Source organism: Furipterus horrens, unplaced genomic scaffold, assembly GCF_987537825.1.
Source record: "Furipterus horrens unplaced genomic scaffold, mFurHor1.1.pri manual_scaffold_5, whole genome shotgun sequence".
Taxonomy (NCBI): Eukaryota; Metazoa; Chordata; class Mammalia; order Chiroptera; family Furipteridae; genus Furipterus; species Furipterus horrens.
Genome location: NW_028327175.1, coordinates 25339080 through 25363682, shown reverse-complemented (window position 1 = coordinate 25363682; position 24603 = coordinate 25339080). Strand labels below are relative to the sequence as shown.

At 37.2% G+C, this 24603-nt stretch overlaps 1 protein-coding gene across 1 annotated transcript in view; it reads right to left on the bottom strand.

Moving 5' to 3' along the window:
- The window catches only part of DNAH5 (dynein axonemal heavy chain 5), a 214577-nt gene that overhangs the window by 173049 nt on the left and 16925 nt on the right, over positions 1-24603 (bottom strand). The window contains exons 10-19 of the mRNA XM_090279309.1: positions 24129-24242; positions 23386-23493; positions 19309-19431; positions 18560-18775; positions 15447-15554; positions 11349-11434; positions 10567-10888; positions 7640-7846; positions 5948-6119; positions 2424-2569 (exon numbers count right to left, since the gene is read on the bottom strand). Coding sequence (XP_090135435.1) covers positions 2424-2569; positions 5948-6119; positions 7640-7846; positions 10567-10888; positions 11349-11434; positions 15447-15554; positions 18560-18775; positions 19309-19431; positions 23386-23493; positions 24129-24242 — 1602 coding nt within the window. The remainder of the gene's footprint in view (positions 1-2423; positions 2570-5947; positions 6120-7639; positions 7847-10566; positions 10889-11348; positions 11435-15446; positions 15555-18559; positions 18776-19308; positions 19432-23385; positions 23494-24128; positions 24243-24603) is intronic.

Here is a 24603-nt window from a genome sequence, read left to right as displayed (position 1 = left end):
GGGGGGGAGGAAAAGAAAGGTGTAAGGGGATGGGTCAAGTTAAAAAATATATATATATATATGAATGACCCACAGACAGGTGCAACTGAGTGGGGACTAAATGTGGGGGAGGGGAGGGACAGGGTGCAGGGAAACAAGAGGGCTAAAAAAGTGAGACAACTGTAATGGAAAAACAAACCAAAATTTTTTAGTGGGGGAAAAATGAAAATATGAAGAATGGAAATGCCAGTTCAGTGAATATTAGGACAAAGATTTTCCTTCACGTTGTATATTTTTCTCCCTATTTGATCCCTCCAGAGTTTGGCATTCTAAACAAGTAAGTAATGACATAAGTTCCTTTGCATAGAACTAATAAGACCAGTTGTCAACAGAGGTTCTTTTTTTTTTTTTTTTTTTGACCAAGTCTTTGACTGGAATGTCAAGCCTAAAGGAAACATACTTGGGCTCAGATTGTTACCAGAAAGCCCTGAGGAACTGGGAATGACTTTCAAAGGTAATAAAAGCCCGTGAGATAAAAGGCCTGGTACCATGGTTGGTTGTGCGGTCCACAGCAATCTTTCCAGGGAAGGAACGAAGGTTGTTTTCCTGAAAGATGGCTAGAAGGGACCTTAAGGCACAAGGAAAGACCAGAAAGACTTGGAAAAAACAGGTGTGTACAGGCAAGGATGAATGCCAGATATGTGGCACAGCTTCTGTGCCCTGAAGAACAGACTGAAGGTCACCCCAAATATTCCTTGGGTAAGTTCCAGCAAAGCAGAACTAAAGATCATAAGTGATCATTTGCTGCTCTTGTTATGTTTATGCAAACGAACAGGATAAATTAAAAATGGACTTAATGTAGTCCCTTTAAAGACAAGGAGGGTAACCTTAGGGAGAAAAATTATTATTCAAGGAAAATCACAATGATCAGTAGTAGAGTATAAAACAGGGCAACTAACCGTCTTAAAAGTTTCTTCTCCAGATTTAGAGACTTGTTTGCAGGTTATGTTACATAAATTAACACGTGTTTTTTGTTTTCAAAGGACATAAGCCTATGATCGCATTACCTGAGTGATTATCTGTAGGCATAAGCCTCACTTAATCCTCTCTGCAGCGCTGCCTCCTGAGACTCAACGGTTTGGCTGAACTAAATGGCTGGGTTGGGGAAGAATGGGGTGGTCTGTGGGCTTCACTTTAAAACGGGTTTCTCTTTTCTATCCTAATGGCTTGGACAGAAAAGGCCCAGAGGTCTGAGAGGGGGAAAAACCTAAACTATTTACCTCAGCCCAAACTAAGTATAATGGGCAAAAGGGTTTTGGACAGGCAAGATGTGCCTAGCACACCTTCTTACAAAGAAGCCTTTTTTTTTTTTTCTCCCCTAATATGGAACATTGAAAAATTAATCCCTGCCTTTTGTCATCTAGTAGTTATGGATTGAATGATGTCTTTTAACCCTTTTCGCCAAATCTGTTGCCCTCAGAACACAACAAGGACACCAGCCTGTTAAACCAAGCACGCCGTTGACCGGAGGCAGCCAACTGACCTGGAGTCTGCACGATCCTTCCCCATGTGGGAAGGCCACCCTCCCCTCCACACCCCCACTCTTATTAGGGTTTTCTGGACCCAAGGGTAGGTAGGACGACGACCATGTGCAGCTTGAAGCAGCTAGAGGAGCTTGAGACCTTCGCCCATTGTCCTTTACAAGATTACAAAGGGTCCTAATATTTGAGAGGGGGGGGATAGTTAATTTTTACGAACCAGGGGTATGGACTTGGGGGGGATTGCTGGGGGAGGGGGGTGCTGGGTGGAGGGGAACAAGGGGGAGAAAATTGGAACTGTTGTAACAATATAATCAATAAAAAACATTAAAAAAATTTATAGGTTTATAGTTCTTAAAATTCTAAAAAATCAAAATAAATGTATAAACTAGGTACAAACAAATAAGAAACCAATAAAATTCAAGCAAACAATGTTAAGTTTACTATAAGATTCATGGAGCATTCTACAGAAACTAAAGAGATCTTAACAGTGGGGTGGTACAGATGTGGATTTAATTTTATATGTAAAACCTATTCAGTACTTTCAGTTCAATAACGCTAATGAAAGGAAGGCCTATTTGCATAAATAGGCTTTAAAAACTATATTAATACACTTAGGCTTTGCTTGTTAGTTCAGGCTATTCAGATCCATGACTAATCAAAATGAAGGCCTTATTCTTCAATACATTAATGTGTAAAGAGTCTGTAAGGGGAAAGTAGGGTATAGTTCTCCCTGAGCAGTTCAGACACAGACTCCACCTTTCCCAGGTTGCCCCGCAATGGCTCTAGAAGCTTGTGCCACGCTTGCTTGTAGAGAAAAACATGTAATTTGTGTTTTAAAAAATGCCCTTTATAGAAAAATGAATCACAAAAAATGCTTAACGAAAACATGAATATTCTAATAACCTTTGTCATTTGGAGAAACTCTTCGCAAGTAAGCGGCTCCTCCTGGGGGAGTTGACAAAGAGGCGTGCTGCTCATTTCCTCCAGGACGGCATCGATGCGGAACGCTATCAGGTCACTGACCCTGTCGACCAGCAATTCCAGGTCCTCTTTGGAGAAGAACAGAAGAGAATAAAAAAGATTAAGCATTTTGTTTTTTGTTTTTAAATCAACATTTGATTAAACTGCAGTAGTAAATCCGGGATAAAGTCGCTCCATGCCACAGGCTCACACTTGGTTTTCTCATGCTATTCTTTCTTTGACCAGTTTCCCAGTTTTCTCAGCCTGCCTTAATTCTGACTCAGACTGGAAGATTTGGCTCAAATCTGCACACATTTGAGCAGACCTCTCCTCCCTCACTGACATACTGACACTGACCCTGAGCATCCTTCCATTTCCATCTATACCCATGTCTCCTCTGGAATGCATACGTGTCATTCCTTGCATCTTCAGCACTTAGCCCAGTGCCTGTTCCACAGCAAGTATGCAACAGATCCTACTGAAGTGAAATTCCTCCAACGTTTCTTTTACTATTACAATCATAAGGTACACTTTTTTAGGTTGTGGTAAAACAATATTAAAAACTAAGTTCTATGGACAGAAAAGCCAATTCTGAAGGAAATTAACAACCTAACTGCCAAAGTAGGAATGATGGTTCATGGATTGCCATCTGTGAAGTAAATACATTTTTCAACGTTTATCATATAGTTAACTTTTTTTTTTTCTGATACTACATTCTTCTAGGAAACAAAGGTAAAATTGAATACCGAAAAATCCATGTTATGTACTCATGATATATCAGAGATGTAAACACTTCTTTAAATAAATACCTTTACTTCCTAAAGAATAAAGCCCTAACAGTTCCAATTATTTCTAAGCTAATTATTAAAGAGGCTACTCAAGATATCAAATGCTTCTGCCTGGTAAGCTTACTCATTACTAAAAGAGAACCAACACTTTTATTTAAACATGTGTGTGCTCAATAAAATTCTTTATTGTTTCTGATTCTTCAAAGCTTCCTCAAGGGTATGTGTAGGAAGTTGATGTCTGAAGAATCTAACTGACTCTTCAAGCATCTTCAAGGACATCTGTGACCCCCCCACAAAGGATATCTACATCCTAATCCCCGACAGATGTTACAAAGGGGACTTTGCCAATGTGACCAAGCTAAGGATCTTGAGATATGAAGATTGACCTGGATTATCCAGGTAAAGCCACAATAGTCATAAGGATCCTTATAAGCAGAAGGCACAAGAGTCAATGTGACTATTGAAGTGGAGAGATGGGGAGAAAGAGATTTGAAGATACTAAACTGCTGGCTTTGAAGACTGCGTGACTGGCAGCCAAAAAAATGCTCTTAAATAAATGATACAAATAACCACCTATAAAGAGAAGGGCTGGCTCACTAATAAAAATAAAAATAAAACTTTTGTTGAGATTCAACATAGTTTGCTTCCCAAAGAAACTTAATCTTAATTTGACCTCACTTTCTTAATTTAAATTACAAAAAGGAGGCAGAAACTGAGAATTAACAAGAGTTTCTTTAGAAACTAGCTCATTGTCTCCAGAAAACACTCTAAGAAAATATCCAAATTGTTAATGCTCCAATCCTAATATTCTCTAAGGAGAATATTACTGAAGTCTACTTTGGTAGCCTGTTCTCATTTGTTGTGATAACTCTTATTATGACGTTGTTATGCATTTTACAAATGACTCCTAGAATTTTAGCCAATTTCCTCTTGCTTTCACTCCTGGGAAGATGTATTTTAGAAAGAATCTTGGTTTAAAAGCAAGAAAACTGGGTTCTAAACTCATCTTTACTGAATACATCCATTAACATTGGAAATCATTTAGCACCTTGGGATCATAGTTTTTCAAATTTAAATTGAAGGTGGTCTTTAAGATTTTGAACATCTTCTCTGCTTCTATAATCAGGAGTTGTCTGAATATTTACTTAATATTATTCAACCTTCAAATTACAATGAGACTATAACACTTCTTAATAATATCCAAAGGCCTCTTTACAATTTGTCTTTGAGTCTAGTTCCCAACTTATGAAGCAAAACAAAAGATGGCAGGAGAGTTCAACCATTGATTCCTCTTGCCCAACCCAGTACCCCTCAATTATTCTTAATTACACAGCACCTGGTAAAATAAACAGCTGGACCCTTCTGAGCTCTAATTTATTCAGAAGGTACAGTGAAAAACTACTAATAAGACAAGCTCTTGACAATTTAGGCTATAAATAGACTCAGTACTACTTCAGTAGCCACATATATGAGTTAGAGAAAATATAAAAGAAGCTGCCACAAGAGGGTATCTAGAAGAGACACCCAGGAAAGGGTGATTTAGAAAAGAGGTGATGGAATCAACAGGTAGGAAAGGGGTTAGGGAGGAAAAGAAATGGAAAAAAGAATAATTATATTAAACTATTGCAATCATGAATTCATAAATGTATAAATGTCTAGTATGCACCTGAGAGTAATTCAAAAGTATAAAAAAAACAGTCTCATTATCAATCCTCTGTGGTCAGTTTGGGGCAAAAGATGGAATTGTATTTAACCTTAGAAGAAATTGAAATATAGTCTCTGTTCCCAACTGTAAAACAAGAGGCTACAGGAGGAAGTGGTCCCATGTGGTAGAACAGGCTAGTGGGCTTCTGGAAGTGAGGCTCAGTCTGGGCTCTAAAACATGGAGAGAATTGGCCCACGAAGCGAAGGTAGAGGACACTGGGTAGGAGAGGAGAACGGCAGTGTCTCAGTGTTCCTGGAAAAACCCCTCCATACCATGTTCCGAACTGTGTTCCACTGCCCACCACGGAAGGTCTATTAGGCATTAATATGTTCTCCTAGAAGGCAGTTGAGGAATTCTGGGAAATGCCACCAAAACAATCCACTTTTGAAGACCACTGGACAATGGCATATTAAAGACTATGAGAAATTCTACAGAGAAGAAGCCTGCCTGACTTCATTCAACCTGAATTTCCCAGACTGATCTGAGCCCAGATCCCTTCCTTGTGGCATACCTGTCACATCCTGGGAAATCATATTTTAAGAAATATACCACCTTACATATATTTTAAAGTGAATTCTATACGTCCGTAAGAAAAATTTTTGCATAAACTTTTCTTATATATCTTATTGTCCAGCACTCTACTCTGTCCAAATCTCTACATTTTTCAAACTGGGGTCTAAAAATACATGACGAAAAAGCTAATGACTCTAAAGAGCCTTTAAATTCTCATGTCCAACAATAAGTATCTTTTAAAATGTAGTTAATCTCTGGGAATAGAATCAAATAGTGAGTATATTTGCTTTTCAGAAAATTAATGAATTCATATATTTTGGTAAAATTCCTTAGGGAATAGCTTAAAAGTAACACTCCCATTTCACTCTAATATCACAATAGTATCTGTAAGAAATTATACAATAAATGTTAAGAACTCAGCCTTCCAAACTGAGAAACAGTAACCATTTAGACAGACTTACTGATCGTTGCAAAAGCACTTTTCAAGTATGTCTCAATGTTCAGTGATGTCCAGGTCAGTGCGGCCAGGCCAGGCTGGAGAGCTTCATCCACTTTAGCCAAGTGAGGGCCCATCAGTTGCTCTATGCTGGGAGGCATTTTTGACTTAACTCTCTGATATTCAGCCAGCATTAACTGCAATAAAATGAGAGTTAAATAATCAATTAATATCTCATTTTAATATAGATTAATATCACTTTTTTGACTCCAAAAGGATGACTCTTATTTAGGGTACAGTTTTAGGGCTCCAATAGCAGTCTGGCAGGCAGAGTGGCCAAAACAAAATAAGAATAGAACAGAAGACAAGAAACCTGTCCATAAATGCACATTCCTAATCTGAGAAAATACAACTGAGGTGAGAAAAAGAATTTAAAAGTTTCTCGCCCCTTACCCAGCTCAAAACAAAGAAGAGTTTTGAGTCCAAGTGACTTTTCTAAACCAGGTTAAGTCATGTTACCAGTGCCTTAGCCTGTGTTCACTAATCTCATTCATTCAACTTTGTGCGCTGGTACACATGCTTCCTGCTCCTCTGGGCACTTCCTGTGGACCACACTCATCACCTAAAGTGTCAGGGTCACCATAGGTCTGCTTCAACCCATTGCTGGAATTTAGGCCAAGCACACAAGCATACAAGGAGCCAGAATCAGTGTTGATAGTATCAAGTGTCATAGCTTAAAGTATCATCCATATACCAAAGAAAACCAAATTTTGTCATTAAATTTATTGGGTCGACATTGGTTAATACAAAATTTCTATCCATTTGCATATGCAGCCTCTTCTATCAGATCTGTTAATATTAGAGCTCATCAGAGTTTGGTCTAGGCCTCCTACTTTTCTTTATCTGCATCTTGGAGATCTCACAGGACAATGACTTTAAACAGCAATTATATTCTGATAATTCTCAAATGCATGGCATCTTCAACTTTGACTTCTGTGATCAACTCCAGACTTACACGTCTATCAGCATGCACAACATCTCCACTTTGATCTCTAAAAAACATTGTATACTTAAGATGGGAACAATTGACTCCCTCCTCTTTCCCAAAACAAGCTCATTCCAGGCTTTGCCATCTTTATAAATGGAGCATCCATTCAGGGTCAATACAGGTTACTGGGCAAGTTGTGCAGAATATAACCTACTCTGTAGTATAAAACAGCCATACTTTGAGTTAATCCATTGAGTTGCTCACACCAAAGATAAAGGAATCATCCTTGAGTTTTCTCATAACCTGCCTATTGACATAATTCTCTAATTCACTAATCTACTTGGCTGACATCGTACTTCAAGCCACCATCATCTCCATCCTGAACCAGTGCAGTAGCCTTCAAAGTGGCTTCACTTTGACATGCTTGTTACCATAAAATCTATTCTTCACCCAGTTGTAGTAATAATTTTTAGTGTAAAAGGCATTCTTTTCTCTTGCACAAATTCCTCCAATGTCACCCTAGCGCACTCAGACTCATATCTTGGTTTACGAGATGTGATAACCCAACTTTGCCAACTCTACAACCTCAGTCCATGGCACTCCCCGCTTCAGTCACTCCACTCCAGTACTCCTGGGCCCTTTCTATTCCTCAATAGTGACACACTGCCATTTTTTTTTTAATGCAAGTTATGGACTAGCCAGGACAAGGAAAAAATAAAAGCACTATACCTTCATGTTACTGAAGTTCTTTTTGTATATCTCCCGTTTCTGGAAAAGGGCAGCTGCAAATGGTGACACTTCCAGACCCATCTGTGACATGCACTCTGTTTCTCTAAATAAGGTTAATATCTGAGGATCAAAGTTTACAAACAATTCTCCTGTGCCTGGAGCCTTCACCAATAGAGAAGCCTCGAGTCCTATATGAATTTCTTCAATCTGTGAGAAGAAATCAACACTATTACTATTAGAAATTTCAATGCATACGCAGGTTATGTAGCTCAGTCATTCCTGGGACTGAGGATCATTAAGTGTGCTTCCATGGAGCTGAGATTCTCAAATTAAAGACAATGGGGCCACTAACTCTGAAGTTCACTTCAGGAAGGGGCCTTCAAGTCCTTGGTGGTGATGCTGCACAGTCATTTCAACAAAATGCTTGGGTCATGATTCTCTCACAATGACATATAAGTGGATGCTGCAATTAGTGGTGACTTCTCAAAAGCCATTAGCTCCCTGACAACTTCATGCCTATTCAGTTATTTTTCCTAATGAAAGTATCATAAAGCCTACTAAACTCAGTTTCCAGTTATCTAGAAAAGCAATGAATACCACTATGGAGACATGTCTGTTATTGGCTCAGACACCAAAAGGTGAACCAGGAAAATGAGAAACCACTTTGGAGGTCTTGTAAAGCTGAATTTTATCCTCCAAAACACATACACATAGAACACATTTTTGCCAACCTACAAAGAAATATAAGTGTTGGTAGGGTTTGAGATGTAATTTGACAAATCTGGTATACTTAAAACTTTGTTTAGCAGACATATTAGTATTCACTAACACATTAAGAAGCTGAATGGAGACTTCCAGCCAAGATGGAGGTCTAGACTGACACGCTCTATCTCCCTCCACAACTAAGAAGGAATACAACTACCGCAAAACCAGAAATAACCAGAAGTTCCAGAAAATAAATGAAAGTCCAACGTATGAAGTTATAAAGAAATGATGCTCATCCAGACGAGTAGGAGGGGCAAAGCCAGGGCGGGAAAGGTCAAGCTGTGCTGGCAGTAGCAGTGGCAGTGACAGCGCCGGGACAGCGGTAAGCACAGACACCTATATTTAAGGGGAGATGAGAAGTGCCTGGGGAGCACACCCGGCTGAAGACCAGACCCGTCAGCTTGCGATTCCAACACCGGGTAAGGCAGACCCCCATTGCCTTGGACTGTGAGGCTCAGAGGGCATGGGGATGGAGGAGGAGGCTCTCGTGGGTCTGTCAGTGGGGAGTGAATGGCAGGAATCCATCTTGAAACCTCAACCCCACAGAAAACACCATAGCCTGGTGAGAAGGGTCGCCTGGTTGTGACGAGTGCACTGGGCTCCGCTCCCTATGGTGCAGAGGTGTGACAGCCCCACCCAGGAAGCAAAGGTAAACACAAAACTGTCAGGATGGCACAGATCATGACAGAGATCCCAGTGACGCAGCTGACCAGACAGCAAATATCTAATCTAACGAAGCAGTAGATAGAAAATCTTTCTGAGGCACAGCTCAGAGCTTTGGTTATAAAAATGCTTACAGACCTAACAGCAGATCTTAAACAAGACAGGGAAGGAATAAAGACTAGTTCTGCTGAAATGAACAGAAACACAAACTTAACTAGTGGTGAGGGAAAGAAAACCAGGGATCAAATCAACAAATCGGAACATAGAGAAGGAACAAACAGTCAACCAGTGCAGAAAGAGGGAACGAAAAGTGAGGAAAATGAGGAGAGGCTCAGAAACCTCTGGGACAGCTATAAGCGGGCCAACATCTGAATCATAGGGTTGCCAGAAGGCGAAGAAAAAGAACTAGAAATTGAAAAGGGATGTGAAAAAATAATGAAGCATAACTTCTCTAATTTGGGGAAGGAAATAGACTTATAGATCCAGGAAGCACAGAGAGTTCCAAAAAAACTGGACCCAGGGAGAACCACACCAAGACATATTATAATCAAAATGTCAAAAATTAAGGAAAACGAGAGAATCTTAAAAGCAGTAAGAGAAGAAGAGAATTACACACAAAGGGGTCCCAATAAGACTATCAGCTGATTTCTCAAAAGAAACTGCAGGCAAGAAGGGACTGGCAAGAAATATTCAAAGTAATGAAAATCAAAAACCTATAACCATGATTACTCTATCCAGTGAAGTTGTCATTCAGAATAGAAGGGCAGAGAAAGTGCCTCCAGGACAAAGTAAAACTGAAGGAGTTCATCAGATCCAAACCACTGTTATATGAAATTTTAAAGGGACTTGTTTAGGAGAAAGAGGATCAAAACTATAAACACTAAAATGAAAACTGTATCACAACAACCAACAACAGAAGCTAGGGAATCAAAACAAAGGCAAACTAAGTAGGCAACGAGAGTGGGAAAAGAATTATAGGTATGGGAAACATTTTGGAGGGAGGTCAGCAGGGAGGGGGAAGGGGGAAAAAAGGGCAATGGTACAGGAATTAAGAAGCATAGTAGGAGGGAGTGGAGTAGACAGGAAGATGTTGAGAAGAATTATATGCACAACTAATGGGCATGGATTAAGTGGGGGGACAACTGAAGGGAGAGGGGTCACTGGGTGGAGGGGAACAAAAGGAAAAGAAGCATATTAAAAAAAACTGAATGGAAAAAAAAAGAAAGAAATCCTCGTTAGCCAGGTAAAAAACCATAAACAGGACCTTCTTCTCCCTTAGAAGTTTACAAATTAAAACTTTCTTTTTTCAAAATTAATCATTATTTTTATTCATGGACATATTACATTCTTTGATTACCTACCTAAATTAAACCAAAGCTGTCTTATAAAATACCTGTAAAGCAAAGATTCAGCAAAAATAAAACTGTTCAATGCTAGCAGAGGGTTTCCCATTGTTAGACAGTGGAGATGTCTTTGAAGAACACAAACTACAGACTTACTTGTTGAAGCCACGCCCTATGGTAGAGAACCTCAAATTCCAGGAGGACTTTGGCCACCCTGTTGTAACTGCGAATCACAGGTTTGGCTTCTGTTGTCCGTAGCACAATCGGGTGCTGCTGGAAAAGCTGCATTGGTTGCTGAATCTTGTGGAAGAGCTGACGGGCCCACAAAATCTTCCCAGCAATGGGAGGCTGGTCTCGGGCCAATGGAGGATTGCATTTCTGCTTTGTATACAACTTTGCAATCATATCAATGTCAGCCCCATAGTTTTCAAGGATACGCCGGTATTTGTCATCAATACCAAGATTGGGTATATTCAAACTGATTTTTTAAAAAGTGAAAGGCTTTAATTAATGAGATAATATCCAGAAATCTCCTTTATTAAGACATTTCGAAACATATGTTAACAGAAGAAAATAAGATATTGGCTAATTTTAAAAATTAAAATAGTACCAATTCATCACATCTCAATAAAGTGATTTTTAAAATATAGTATCAATCCTTAACATCTAGGAAAAACTAGGTAAACTTTTTTTTAATTACTTGAATTTCAAGTAGTACAATGATAGGAAGTCATAGGTACTTCAAAGCTGAGATGAAAAAATACTCTTAATCCTCTGAATAACTTAAAAACTGTGACCTTGTTATCCAGAATGTCAAGAGAAGATTTTCTTTCCATTAGAATGTGAAATAATAATACCAAAAATAATGTAAGCTAAATTATGTTCATATTACCCCAATTTTAGAAAATAGAACTTAGAACACTGTTCTCGATTTTTACCTTTCAAATTTCTTTAACATACTTAGAGCTTGATTTGTGTTTTGAATCTTTTCAAATGTAGCATCCATGAACTTCTGCAACTCATTCTAAAATAGAATAAAATCTGATTATGAACAATGAATTAGCAATGAGAAAAGTCTTATTTAGCATCAAAATAAAAGAGCTTCCCATTTTCTACAAACACATATAATACAGGACAAAATAGAACAGAAAACTTAATACTCACCTGAGCTTGAAAGAAAGATAAATGCCCAGAAGCCAGAACAAAGAGGGACTTGAAAGCCAGAGCAGTCACAGGAGCTGGCCTGTGGCAGGGCCTGGGGTCAGCACTGAGGCTTCATCGCAATATAGGGGGAGAAGTTATAGGGCCCTAACACTCTCAACAGAGCCCTGCAGAAAGCCAGACCCCTTGAAGTGCTGCCCAGCCCATGAAAGGAGGGTTAAATGACTGTCTGCAAGTTGGGGAGAGAGGGGTTATGGGGCTGCCATCTGACCAGAGCTGTGAATGGATTAAACAGGCCCTTTAGTTTCTCTGGAAGAGCTAGATGATAAGTATTTTCCACTTCCCAGGACACAGATCTGCCTCTTTCACAACTGCTCACCTACCATTGTGGTGCAAAGGCAGCCACAGGCCCATGGGCATAGCTGACTGACCCATGTCCTAGAGCAATTGAAATCCCATGCCTGGGCCACAGCTAGATGAGGGATCTGAGTTTAACTACTCAGGAGAGAGGTGTAACCCAAGAAATTAACATAACAGCTAGTCTGGGCTGGTAGAACCACAAGGATCCCAGCTGAAGGAATGCAAAGCCACTCCACAGAAACTCTTCCATAGCCCAGAGCCACAAAACCCCTGCAGGAAAAAAACAAATATCTCCTAAGAAGATAAGTTCAAAAAGAATGACCTAAACAGCAGTTTCTTAAAGCCCTCAATTCTATTTTCCAGAATGATTTTCATTATGGGTTGTCCTGAGAACCTCACACATATTATACCGTTGTACAAATTTCTACAAAAATAAAAAATAAAAATAACTGCACCAAAAAATGAGGCATGTGATTTATTCTTTGTTCATTTTAAGATTTAGCAGAGTTGTCATTAAAATCTAAATTGAGTTAAATAAAATACAGAAAAATTATTTCATTGTTTTCTACTTCATGCTTCAAGGGAACATTCCAATTAATTCTTTTTCTCAACTTACCAGCAGGGAGTTGTGAGCCTCTACAATTCTAAAGAGATCTTAATTTTATGCAGTGATCGAATAGGGAAGCCAGTTGCATGTGCACTGAGAATTAGTACCTAGATAAGCTTGACTTTCCGTAAGTAATTCGGCAAGACAGCCAGTCAGAAATATCCAGGACACCACTGGAAACACTTTGAACTTGAAGAGCTGTTGCTATGTGGGGGCAAGCCATAGTGCTCTCTCCACCATTCAACAAACCCCAACGCTGAAGAATGGTTAAACCTATTACAATGTGCCTCCAGTTCTTCTCACTGCTCTACTGAAATTATAAAGAGCAGTACAGTTATCCTACCTAAGTAAATACTGAACTTTTTTCACTACATAAAAATCTCTGAGTATAAATTATGCAGAACTGGAACATTCACAATGCTTTTACTCCCTCCCTCTAACTTCAGACTCAGGCAAATATTCACTGAGCCCTAACACAGGTATCTGCCCTTCCTTTCTTTTCTACCCTGTAACTTCACAAAGACCTTGAATTAGCCGTCTTTTCTCTCTAAGCACTAGGGCCATTCCTACAGTCTTTAGGAGTCCAACTGTGGAATCCGCACACTCACTTGTCCTCTTATTACTGTGGGTTCCCAGCTCTTACTCAGTGTTCTGTCCAACCTGTTAGTACTAGCATGACCTCTGCATCTGAACAGGATTCTCAGCTCTAGTGGCCTTGGCAGTGGAGTTCTAGACACAGCCCTGATCTGAATCACTCATGCAGCTCTCTGCACCCAACCTCCAGTGTTAAGTTCTGGGGATGCCACGGTCTTTGAGTCTCTCCACTCCTGCCTCCAAGGCTCACTGCCAACCCCCACTCTGCCCCACCACTCCATCCACTGTAGTGGGAAGATCAGTATTTTCATCCCAATTTTTTGGAGACAAGGGCTGAATTCATGAGTTACTTAAAGGAGAAAGTGTAGAAAGTTTAGTTTAAAAATGAAGATGAAAAAAAAGGACTAAGGAGGTAAAGTAATCATCCAACCAAAGGGAGAAATGGACTATTATCAAGATGGAAGCTAAGACAATAATAGTACTGAATTTTTTTAAAAAAAGAAGAGATTAAAGAGAATGAGAACTAATGTCTATAAATAATGCTCAAAAACAGGCTATAGAACAACTATAAAATTATATTGTCGGTTATAGAAATGGTCACCAGCTTGCAAAGGTCTCACCATCCCTCCATTTACTTGGAAAAAATAAACACTCTTCTGGCATCAAGCATCACCTCCTTTCTGAGCCTTTCCTGAGCCCAGGCGAGCAGAAGTATGGGGATGTTTTTGTTCTAGGCTCACACCCTGCCTTAGGCGTGGTAGCAATTCCAGGACTCTACGTAATGTTTTGTAGGTTTGTCCTCCCTCTAAATTTATTTAGAACTTCTTTTGACTATGTTGTTAATCTTTGCATCCTCAGTGCCTGGTAAAATACTTCTAACATATATGTACTTGTATTTCTATCATAGCACATATCTGCCTTCTGTCTACTAGGAGCTTTGAGGGCAAATCTATTTGATTTATTTCTGTATTAATAACTCACAGCATAAAAGCCTAATACATAATTGATGTACAGTAAGTACTTATTTAATTACAATCAATCTAGTTCTTATTAATTTATTACTCACACTTTAATGCAGCAAATATTCTTTGTTCTCCAATTATACAAGGTGCCACCCACTAAGCCATGGAAAAACAAATAGAAATGAACACGATTCCTGCCTTCAAAGGGTTCACTATCTACCCACATTCCACATATAAGTTCCTGAAGTAGCCAGACTGCCTGGGCTTAATCCCCACACTACCACTTGCTATCTCTGTTACATTGGGCAAGTCACTTAACATCACAGTGCCTCAGTTTGCTCTTCTGCAAAATGAGGACACTAAGAACACCCACTTTATAGAATTATTGTGATCACTAAATGAATTAACACCTATAAAGTGCCTAGAACAGTACCTGACATATAGAATGAGCTAGCTTTATTATGGTTCCTTCTACCACTGAACCCACCCCTCCAAAAATGCCTCAGAGTTCTTCTTCCTTTAAAGTATATCAACTTATTTCAAACCAAAAATTCTGTAGAAGAAGTAACAGATGGCCATTTTCCTTTAATAATCAGGATGGTGCAAATTTTCACTTCACTGGGATGTAAAGTCTGCATATTAATTATGGTTGTCTCCCCCACCTTACCCTCTTTGATTCCCCTCCTCTGATGACAAACATTCCCAACTACCTACCACAGGGGGTGCCATTGTACCTTCTTTACCACATGAACCAAGAACAGACACCCCACTAGAACTGGCCAACCTAGTATTTTCCTTAGCAATTTGGAGTGGGGCCGGACCTGTGATATGTTCTCAGAAGCTGATGGTAGTTCATGTGGACTGAAAGCCAAGATGGCTGGTCTGCAGGGAGTGGCGCTAGGGGAGAGGGGATAAGGAAGAGAGAAAGAGGTCCAGATGCTGAGGCAGTCCTGGCTGCAGCCCTGCCTTTGGGATCTGCCAATCATTGCTCACCATTTGATTAAACTTGGTCATAAACACTACTATAAAGTAACAAAGAAATGGAAACAAATTTCTGTATTTTAGTAACCTTACCTTTCAACAGAAAATGAAAGTTAATTGTCAAGAACTAAGAGGAAAGATATACAGACGTCTGTGATTACAGATCATTATCCAGAGTTATACTGATGACCCTTTAATCTATGAAAAAGAGACTTCATTATTAATCTGAAAGCACAAAGCTTGGCTAAGGTTGTTATCAGTCACCTCCATGATGAAGATGCCTCTCCCTTCTGATAAGTAATGATTAGCAGCATTGAACAGAACAGAAAAACTAAACACATGACTGTCAACAGGAATTTTACACAACCTACATGAAGGTCATTAGTCTGCTTGCAAAACTCTTCATAATCCCGGTCAAAATCCATTTTCCGCTGGTCTAAGAAATTATATTCTTTCTTCTTTATGGTGGCAACAATACCCTGAAATGTTATAAAAGAAATGACAATATTTCAATATTCTAGTATTACTTAATTAAATATAACCTTTAAATGTAGAACCTGAACAATGATTACCAAAAAAGCAACTTAAAGGGAGCCTATTTCTTTAGTTTCATCGCTTAATGTTTAATACAGCAGTATAATGTTGCCTACTGCATTCAAAGAAATCATGTGGAAAGCATTTCCATGAAATTTTATGTATTTCTGAAGAAAAACATAAAATAAAGACCACATCTAAAAAGTAGAAGTTTTTCTCTAAAAATTTCTTACTAGTCACATCTGAAATAATAGAAAAGAAGACCAGAGTAGAAGTTACTGAAATATTTTTCATTGAAGTTTGACTTCTCACAGAAAATAAATAAGACTTTAACAGAACACAACCTTAGAAAGAAAACAGTTATAACATCTACAGATAAAGTACTATCTTCTAAGCCTCAAATGTCTTAAGTCAAATGTCAAACCACAATCTACCACTTAAAGACTCAACAATTAATTGCTCCCTCCTGCCCTGCAAAGCTGCAGTCTATGACTACAAGAGTACAAATTAGGCAATTCATCTCCTTGAAAACACTATTACCCAAACTTTTGTTTGCTCTGAATAATGAGCTATAACGCTCTGTGATCTTTCTTAACCAGGTGCTAAGCCATTGTCAAACTCCCACACTGTTGACACAAGCATATAAGTTTGATGAAGAATGTTGGGCTCCTTCTGCAACCTCCTCTTCAAAGTCATTTCCATTTATATATCAATTCAAGTATCTTAAAAGACAAAAGTGTATAAACTGCATAACTCTATGAATGAAGTTTACTAGTTAAAACAACATACTCTTCCAATGCTATATAACTACAAAGTTAGTTCTATTTAGAAACTGTATATATTATAATGCTACCTAGCGTGTTATAGGAAGTGTGTAAAAGAAATATGAAAAAGCTACATTCTACATTTTACTGTGATAATTAAAAATATTTGGGGCCCTCAGAAAATTCTGCTCTATGACCGGATTTAATGGTCACTTAAGAGTATTAAGTAAATAAACCAATTAATTGTGACCTTTAAACCAACTAATCAAACTCAATCTACTAAATTGTTAATTTGACAGATTTAAGAAAGTAGTATTTCTATTTATTTAATTTTTAAATTATATTTATTTGGGTGACATTAGTTAATAAAACCCTACAGGTTTCAAGTGTAGATTTCTATGATATATGATCTGTATATTGCATTGTGTGCCCACCACCCAAAGCCAAACCATCTTCTGTCACCATGCACTTGGCCCTTTTACCCGTTACTACCCTCTTACCCCCTTCTCTCTGGGAACCACCATACTGTTGTCTGTGTCTGTGAGATTCAGCTTTATATTCCACATGAGTGAAATCATGTATGTATTGCACACCTATTACGTGCCAGTTAAACTACAAAGACAGAGGAATGATCAAGACAAACAAATGTCCCCGCCCTGGTGGAACTTATATCCTTGGTGGGGGATAGAGGTTCAGAATCTATGTAAATCACAAATAAATGAATGGGATAATTTTAGACAGTGATAAAATGAGTAATGTAACAAAGAATGATTGAGGTGAAACAAACGTCAAGAAAGACAATTTAGAGGGTCATTTCCCTCGACATCTGGAGGCTAAAAATGAAATAACTCTGTGAAAATCCAGAGGCAGAATTTTCCAGAAAAAAAAGTGCTGCAAGCTGAAGGTGGAGTGAATTGTGTTTGGAGATCACAGAATGAGGAAAAGAGAGCAGGCCAGAAGGTGGAGGTGTGGGCAGGGCCTGACAGCCAGGCAGGAGCCTCAGGTTCATTTCCATGGATGCCACTATGAGCTTCTAACACTGGTACCAACACAAAAATCTCACCTGATGCTTTCCTGAACCATCTAGGTGTTGACTCACTACCCTCTGGCCCACCCACTTTAATTGGTATTTCACTTCAGATTTTCAGTTTCTCTCCCCAGTATTTTTATTAGGTTAGAACTGTCTTTATCTGCATTTAGATGTACAGTTCAAATTCACATTCAAAGATAAACTTTGAAATACATTCCAAAGTTATTTTTTTCATTAAGAATAAAAAAATAAATAGATTCCAAATTGAAAAATAAGTGGATATATTGCCTCTTGGTCTTACAAAACTGTCACCTTCAAAGTACAGATTTTCTACCTTGAAAAATTACATAGGATTCACCTAAAATGTTTCCTGCTACATTAAAAAAAGGTTTTTTCTTTTTCTCTCCCAAAATCTGGGACACTCAGGAAATGAAAAAGAGTCCTTATATTAGCCTAAACTGTTAGACTACAAAAGCTGGCAATAAATTATATGATCTTTTTCAAATTCAAGTACAAAAAATTTAAGTTTCAGTACCACTGTTCCCAACAAGAAAAAATTTACTATATCTACATTAAGAATTGAAAACATACTTTGTTTGTAAATTGTTTTTAATCTTCAAAACTTTATTAGATCACTGTGCCCACTTTAAAAACTGACTAGTCACATATATATCCTTATAAGATAAAGCAGTTAAAAAGTCAAAATAACTAAGAATGGCAGAGCTAAAATAAAATTCAGTATCTTTTATTGTTAACACGTGTCCAAATAAAATGCTCAAATGCACAGATGATCACATGACACACAGAACTCAGCGTCAATGAGTGCCTGACACATAGTATTTGCTTCATTCTACTTCTTGCATGAATAAAGTGATAAGTGATATCTAAACACTTTTCCTGTGCTACTAATGAAAAAGCTTTTACTAATGATTAATTTTAGAAAATTGGGAAGTCATTATCATAACCACATACCTGAAAAGAACATATTAGCACTGTTACATAATTCTCAAATAAATTTAATTTCTTTATTGTTTAAGGGCTATGAGCTCATATTTCACAGTATAAACTATATGAATCATTCTAAATATAGTTATTTGCATAAAATTTCAAAGTTTTAGTATGGATAAGAGCAGCAAGTTTAGTATTAAAACAATACCTGGTATTTAGTGACCATGTCTTTTAGCCCTTCAATTTTAGAATCTTGAAGGACTGAATATGTCTTAAAGGTTGTAAAGATGTCTATTATCTTAGCAAGTCGTCGGTGGAAAGTTTCAAATTTTCCAAAAATATACATCTCACTGAATTCAAATTGTTTTTCATTTGAATCTTGTTTAAGCTTTTGTTTTGTTTTGTGAAAGCAGTGCTGGTACTCCTTAAAATCAAAAACCAAAATAAAAGAAAAGGAAAACAACAAAGATATCAAGCTTATTCTCTTCAGTGAAGGTGATAGCAATGTTAGGGTGGAATTGCAAGTCCATTCAATATTATTATGCCTTTTCATTTACTCATCCATAAGGCTGGTACATCATCTTCTCCCACCCTCTGATCTAGCAAACTCCTGATTATTCATGATGCAACTCAGAGATGCAGCCTTTCCACCTTCATCCCACCACATCAGCAATAGCCTCACTCTGTGTCTATCTCCCCATTCATCTATAAGAAGCTTAAGAAAACCTTAGTCGTCTTTGTATCTTCACTAGTTTATGTGGTGTTGGGACACAGAAGGCCCCCAAAGAAGGTAGAATAAGTGCATAGATTTCCCAGAAAGGTTTATTAACACATAACTTTCTTAACAGTAAAGAATTATTGTTCTTTTTAGCAACTAAGAATAAAACAATTGCTAAATTATTTAAGATACATCACCAAAAACAACATAAAATAATATATTATTAGGCTGAGCATTACCTGCTTAAGTTTAATTGCAGATAATATTTTTTCCACAACAACATCCTGTGGCTGGCTCCACAGGGAAGCAGTTCCATTGTTGGTAATATAAGCTTTACATGCAGATATCATCTGATTGGTCACCTGCAGTTTTCCAATAAAATGATGTTATGTACATAAGACAGCCATCAATTATAAATTAGACTAGAGGATCCTTAACTCTTCTACCTCTCAGGGTGTACAATCTGTGGACTGGAGCTTTGGATTTATTTGTTTCCATAGCAACTATGATCAAACACTGGCCCTTTTTATTCAGCGTTATCAAGGCATAACTGACAAATAAAAATTGTATATATTTAAGGCATGCAATGTGATGATTTGATATACATAGTGAAAAGATTATCACAATCAAATTAATTAACACATCCATCACCTCAAGTAGTTATCATTTTTCAAGTATGTAGTGGAAGCACTTAAGATTTGCTCTCTTTAACAAAGGATGTGAAGGACCTACACACTGAAAACTACAAGACATTATTAAAAGAAATTACAAAGACACAAAGAAATGGAAAGATATTCCATGTTCATGGATTGGAAGAATCAACATGGTTAAAATGGCCTATTATCCAAAGTACTATATAGGTTTAAAATCCCCATAAAAATCCCAATGGCAATTTTTAAAGAAATAGAACCAAAAATCATCAGATTTGTATGGAACCACAAAAGATCTCAAATAGCCAAAGAAATCCTGCGGTGGGTAAGGGGGAGACAAAGCTGGCAGTATCACACTCACTAACTTCAAATTATACCATAAAGTAACACTAATAAAAACAGCATGGTATCAGCAGAAAAAGACACACAGACATATGAAACATAATCAAGAGCCTAGAAATAAACCCACATGTATATGGACAAATAATTTTTGACAAAGGAGCCAAAAATATAAAATGGAGAAGAGAAAGCCTCTTCAATAACTGATGTTGAGAAAAACTGAAAAGCCACATGCAAAAGAATGAAACGAGACTGCCTGCTCTTAGTCACCATACATAAAAATTAACTCAAAATGGATCAAAGACCTAAAAACAACACCTGAAACAATAAACTACATAAAAGAAAACATAGGTAGTAAATTACAGACCTTGGTCTTTGAGAGGATTTTATGAATTTTACTGCAAAGGCAAGGGAGCTAAAAGCAAAAATAAACGAATGGGACTGTATCAAACTAAAAACCTTCTGCACAGCCAAAGAAACCCTCCACAAAACAAAAAGGCAATCAACTGAATGGCAGAAAATATGTGCAGACAACATCTCCATTAAGGAGTTAATAGTTAATATCCAAAATATATAAAGGACTCATAAAATTAACAGCAAAAATACAACCCAATTGCAAAAGGGGCAGAGGACCTGAATAGACATTTCTCCCGAGACATACAAATGGCCAACAGGTATATAAAAAGATGCTCAACTTCACTACCTATTAGGGAAATGCAAATCAGAACTAAAATGAGATACACCTCACACCTGTTGAATGGCTATCTCCAACAAGAAAAGTAATAACATGTTAAAGAGGTTTTGAAGGAAAAGGAACTCTCATTCACTGTTGTTATGAATGTAAACTGGTACAGCCACTATGAAAACAGTATGGAGGTTCCTCAAAAATTACAAATAAAGTTATCATATATTCAGTGCAGCCTTATTTACAGTGGCCAAGACATGGAAACCACCAAAGTATCCTTTGATAGATGACTGGATAAAGAATACGTGGTATATGTATACAATGAAATACTACTCAGCCATAAGGGAAGATGAAATGAAATACTATCATTTGTGACAACATGGATGGATCTCGAGAATATCATGCTAAGTGAAGTAAGTCAGATGGAAAAAAGTCAAGAACCATAAGATTTCACTCATATGTGGGATACAAAACGTCAAGCAACAAATAAACAAGACAAACAAAAACTCTTAGACAAAGACAATGGTATGGTGGTTACCAGAGAGAAAGGAGACTGGAAGGAGGTAGTAAAGGGAGTCAAATATATGATGACAGAAAGAGATCTGACTTTGCATGGTAAACACACAATGCAAAAGTGTACAGAATTGTACACTTGAACTCTATGTAATTTTATTAACCAATGTTACCCCAATAAATTTAATTTTAAAAATTTGATAAATAAAATAAAAATATTTGTTATCTTAGAAAATGTCAAGAATAGAACACAGTATTATTAGCTATAGTCACCATGCTGTACATTAGACCCCCAGAACTTATTCATCTTATAACTGAAAATTTATACATTTTGACTAACATCTACCCATTTCCCCTACCCCCCACCCCCATCCCTGGCAACCACCACTTTGCTCTCTGCTTCTATGTGTTCAACTTTGTATAGAGTCCACACATATATTGACAAAATCATTTGTGAAATCAGACTTAGAAGCACCATGGAAAATCAACAATTTGGGCCCCTTGTTTATGCAGGATGAATGTCTCAACCAACGTAGAAATGATTCAGTTTTCAACCTAACAGCTGTTCAGAGTTTTCCCCACCCTCCCTAAGTAGCTTAGTAACTCACAGTTTCTAAGTGTCATGTAAAGGATTGTCCACCCTGATCATTTCATGCCACCACGATCTGTAGCAGAAATGTCAAAAGGAGAAGACAACAGAGGAGAGATGTATAAATGACTCATGCACATGGACAACAGGGTGGGGACTGACTGTGGGAGCTGGGGGCGGGGGGGTGCAGGGCAGTAGAGAGCAATAGGGGAAAAACTGGGACAACTGTAATAGAACAATAAAAAAATAAATTAAAAAAAAGAAAAATTAAATAACAAAAATTTTTTAAAGGCAAGACTAAAGTTAGTGTAGGTAACCACTAACATTTTATTCTCCATGCAAACTTTTAAAATTTTTCAGAATTTTCTTGGTGATATTTTTATAAATTAAAAGGAAAATTGGAGGAACACTGTATGCATGGAATGAAATGATGGCTGGGATTTACAGTACAAAGGTTGAGCATATAAATGAAACAAGATTGGCCACGTGATAATGGTCGCTGGATCTGCATAATATGGACGTAAGAGTTCAGTATACAATTCTATCTGCTTTTATAACTGTTTCAAATTTTCAGTAATGAAGTTTTTGAAATTTAGATAAAGGGTGGTTTTATAATTTTGTTCAACAACAAGGCCTGCAAATAATATGCATGAAACCTAGAGTAATAACACAAGATGACTTTTCAGTCATCTACCCAGGAAATGTCCCCCATGACCCTAACATGGAGTTTCACAGTGTGAAGAAGTCAGGAAAAGATCTCGTGGAGTTCCTGCCTTGCTACTTGAACATGAGAGCAGAAGAGTTTCCCGTTGGAACACTCGAGCCTGGATGTCCCTATTTCCAGTAAGAATCATGACTCCTACTGCATTAGTCTTCACAATACAGGTTCTGATAAGTTGAAAATGGCTCTGTTTTAATATAATATTTAAATTTTTTGCCTTGGCAAAGAAAAAGTCATTTCTTTCTTACAGACCATTCTTAATGGGAAAAGTGACAGTGCTCACCATAAACACTTAGGGGTTAGGACATAAGGTTTAAATATTGTTATGTCTTTTGGCAGAATCATTATAATTGCTTTATAGATTACTGGAACATAGCAAATGGCTTTTATTACCATGATTACTATTCTAATAACACCAAGTAATCAACCGTGGTATCAAATAAATTTAGTACAGTAGCATACTAAATACGAAACAGGAAATAGTTTTTTCTTAATTAAAATTTACCCATGGGAATAAATAGTGTGTTAAATAACATACATAAGAAATTCCAAAAAGAATTTTTTCCATTTTTGCTATATAAATAACACAATATTGATTGTAATAAATACTTTGAGAAATAATGCTTCAAAATCAGCATCTCACATAATCTTAATTCTAACTCTATTTGAGGAATTAAGCTTTTTTAAAAAAATTGTAGGATACACAGGCATTGGATTGTGTTAATATGGCAATTTTAATATAGTAATTTTTTAATTTCAAAAAAATTGACCATTGGCAAAGAAATATAAGTGACTATGGACTTTATGCTATGCACTTACCTTTACAAACAGAGATGTAATCTTCTCAGAGGTGTTATAATAATGAGAGATGCTGTAGATCATTTTAATTGCATTTATAAGTGTAGGAATAGCATCAATCATGGATATCTGGAAAACATCACAGAAGTTTTCCACGAAACAAATATCAAATTCAGCAAAATTCTAACAGTCTAATCATGCCATCTTAATTAGAATAAAGTTTAGCTAAGTGATTTTTACTTAAAGTTTGAAAATATTATCTAATACTTTACATAAATATATGTAAGAATCATTTTATTATTTAGTCACATGTAGTTAATCAAATTGCATTTCAATGCAACAAACATTAACTTTCTTTAATGACAAGGAGATTGTGTTAACAGTCTCTATGAAAGCAGGTAAAAGATCAAAAAACACCTACTCAATGACTCTTCCCACGGTAGTGTAGCTCAAATGTCAGTTGCAATATTTAATGGAAAATGGAATATGCAATGAATGTTTTTTAAATATTACATATACATCTTTGATAGATTGATAGATGAGTGGATGGATGGATAGATGTTTAAATAGACAGACATAAAAATAGATATAATACATGTGTATATATATATATATATATATATATATATAATTTTCTTAAGAATAAAAAGAGATTTCCAAGACTTTTCAAACAGACTAATATCTACAAACCAAAACACCACACTCAATTCAGGTAGCACAGAAGTGCCATCAGTAGACTAAGAGAGTAGAAATCCTTAACTCACAGGGTCACTGCTGTACAAGGGGTCACAGCATTTTTCAAGTGTATACAAATATTTGACATTGTCCTTTGCTTCGTTAGCTGCATCAGTGATTCGAATGTCCATCTCCCGCCAAGTCTAAGCACAGTACAGAAAAGCAATTTTAATGTAATTATTAATAAAGTTCCATATAATATCTGCTAAGTGTTGCCACAGTCCCTTGGGTCAGACTCTCCATTTGTCCTGTGCATCTCACAGAAAACTAAATCCAAGGAGGTGAAGGACATTGCCACACTGAAGAGCAATTTAAATTTTTTGACTAAATTTTTCAGGTGTCTCTTCCAGGCCTTCTCTTAAAAAAAAAAAATTAAATAACTAGAACAGAGTGTCAAGAGGGCAGCACCTCCCTGTAAACCCACATCTTCTCTACCTACTGGATCCACTTTGCATCTCACCCCCATATTTTCTATCTTCCCTCCATATCCCTAAACTTTTGTTC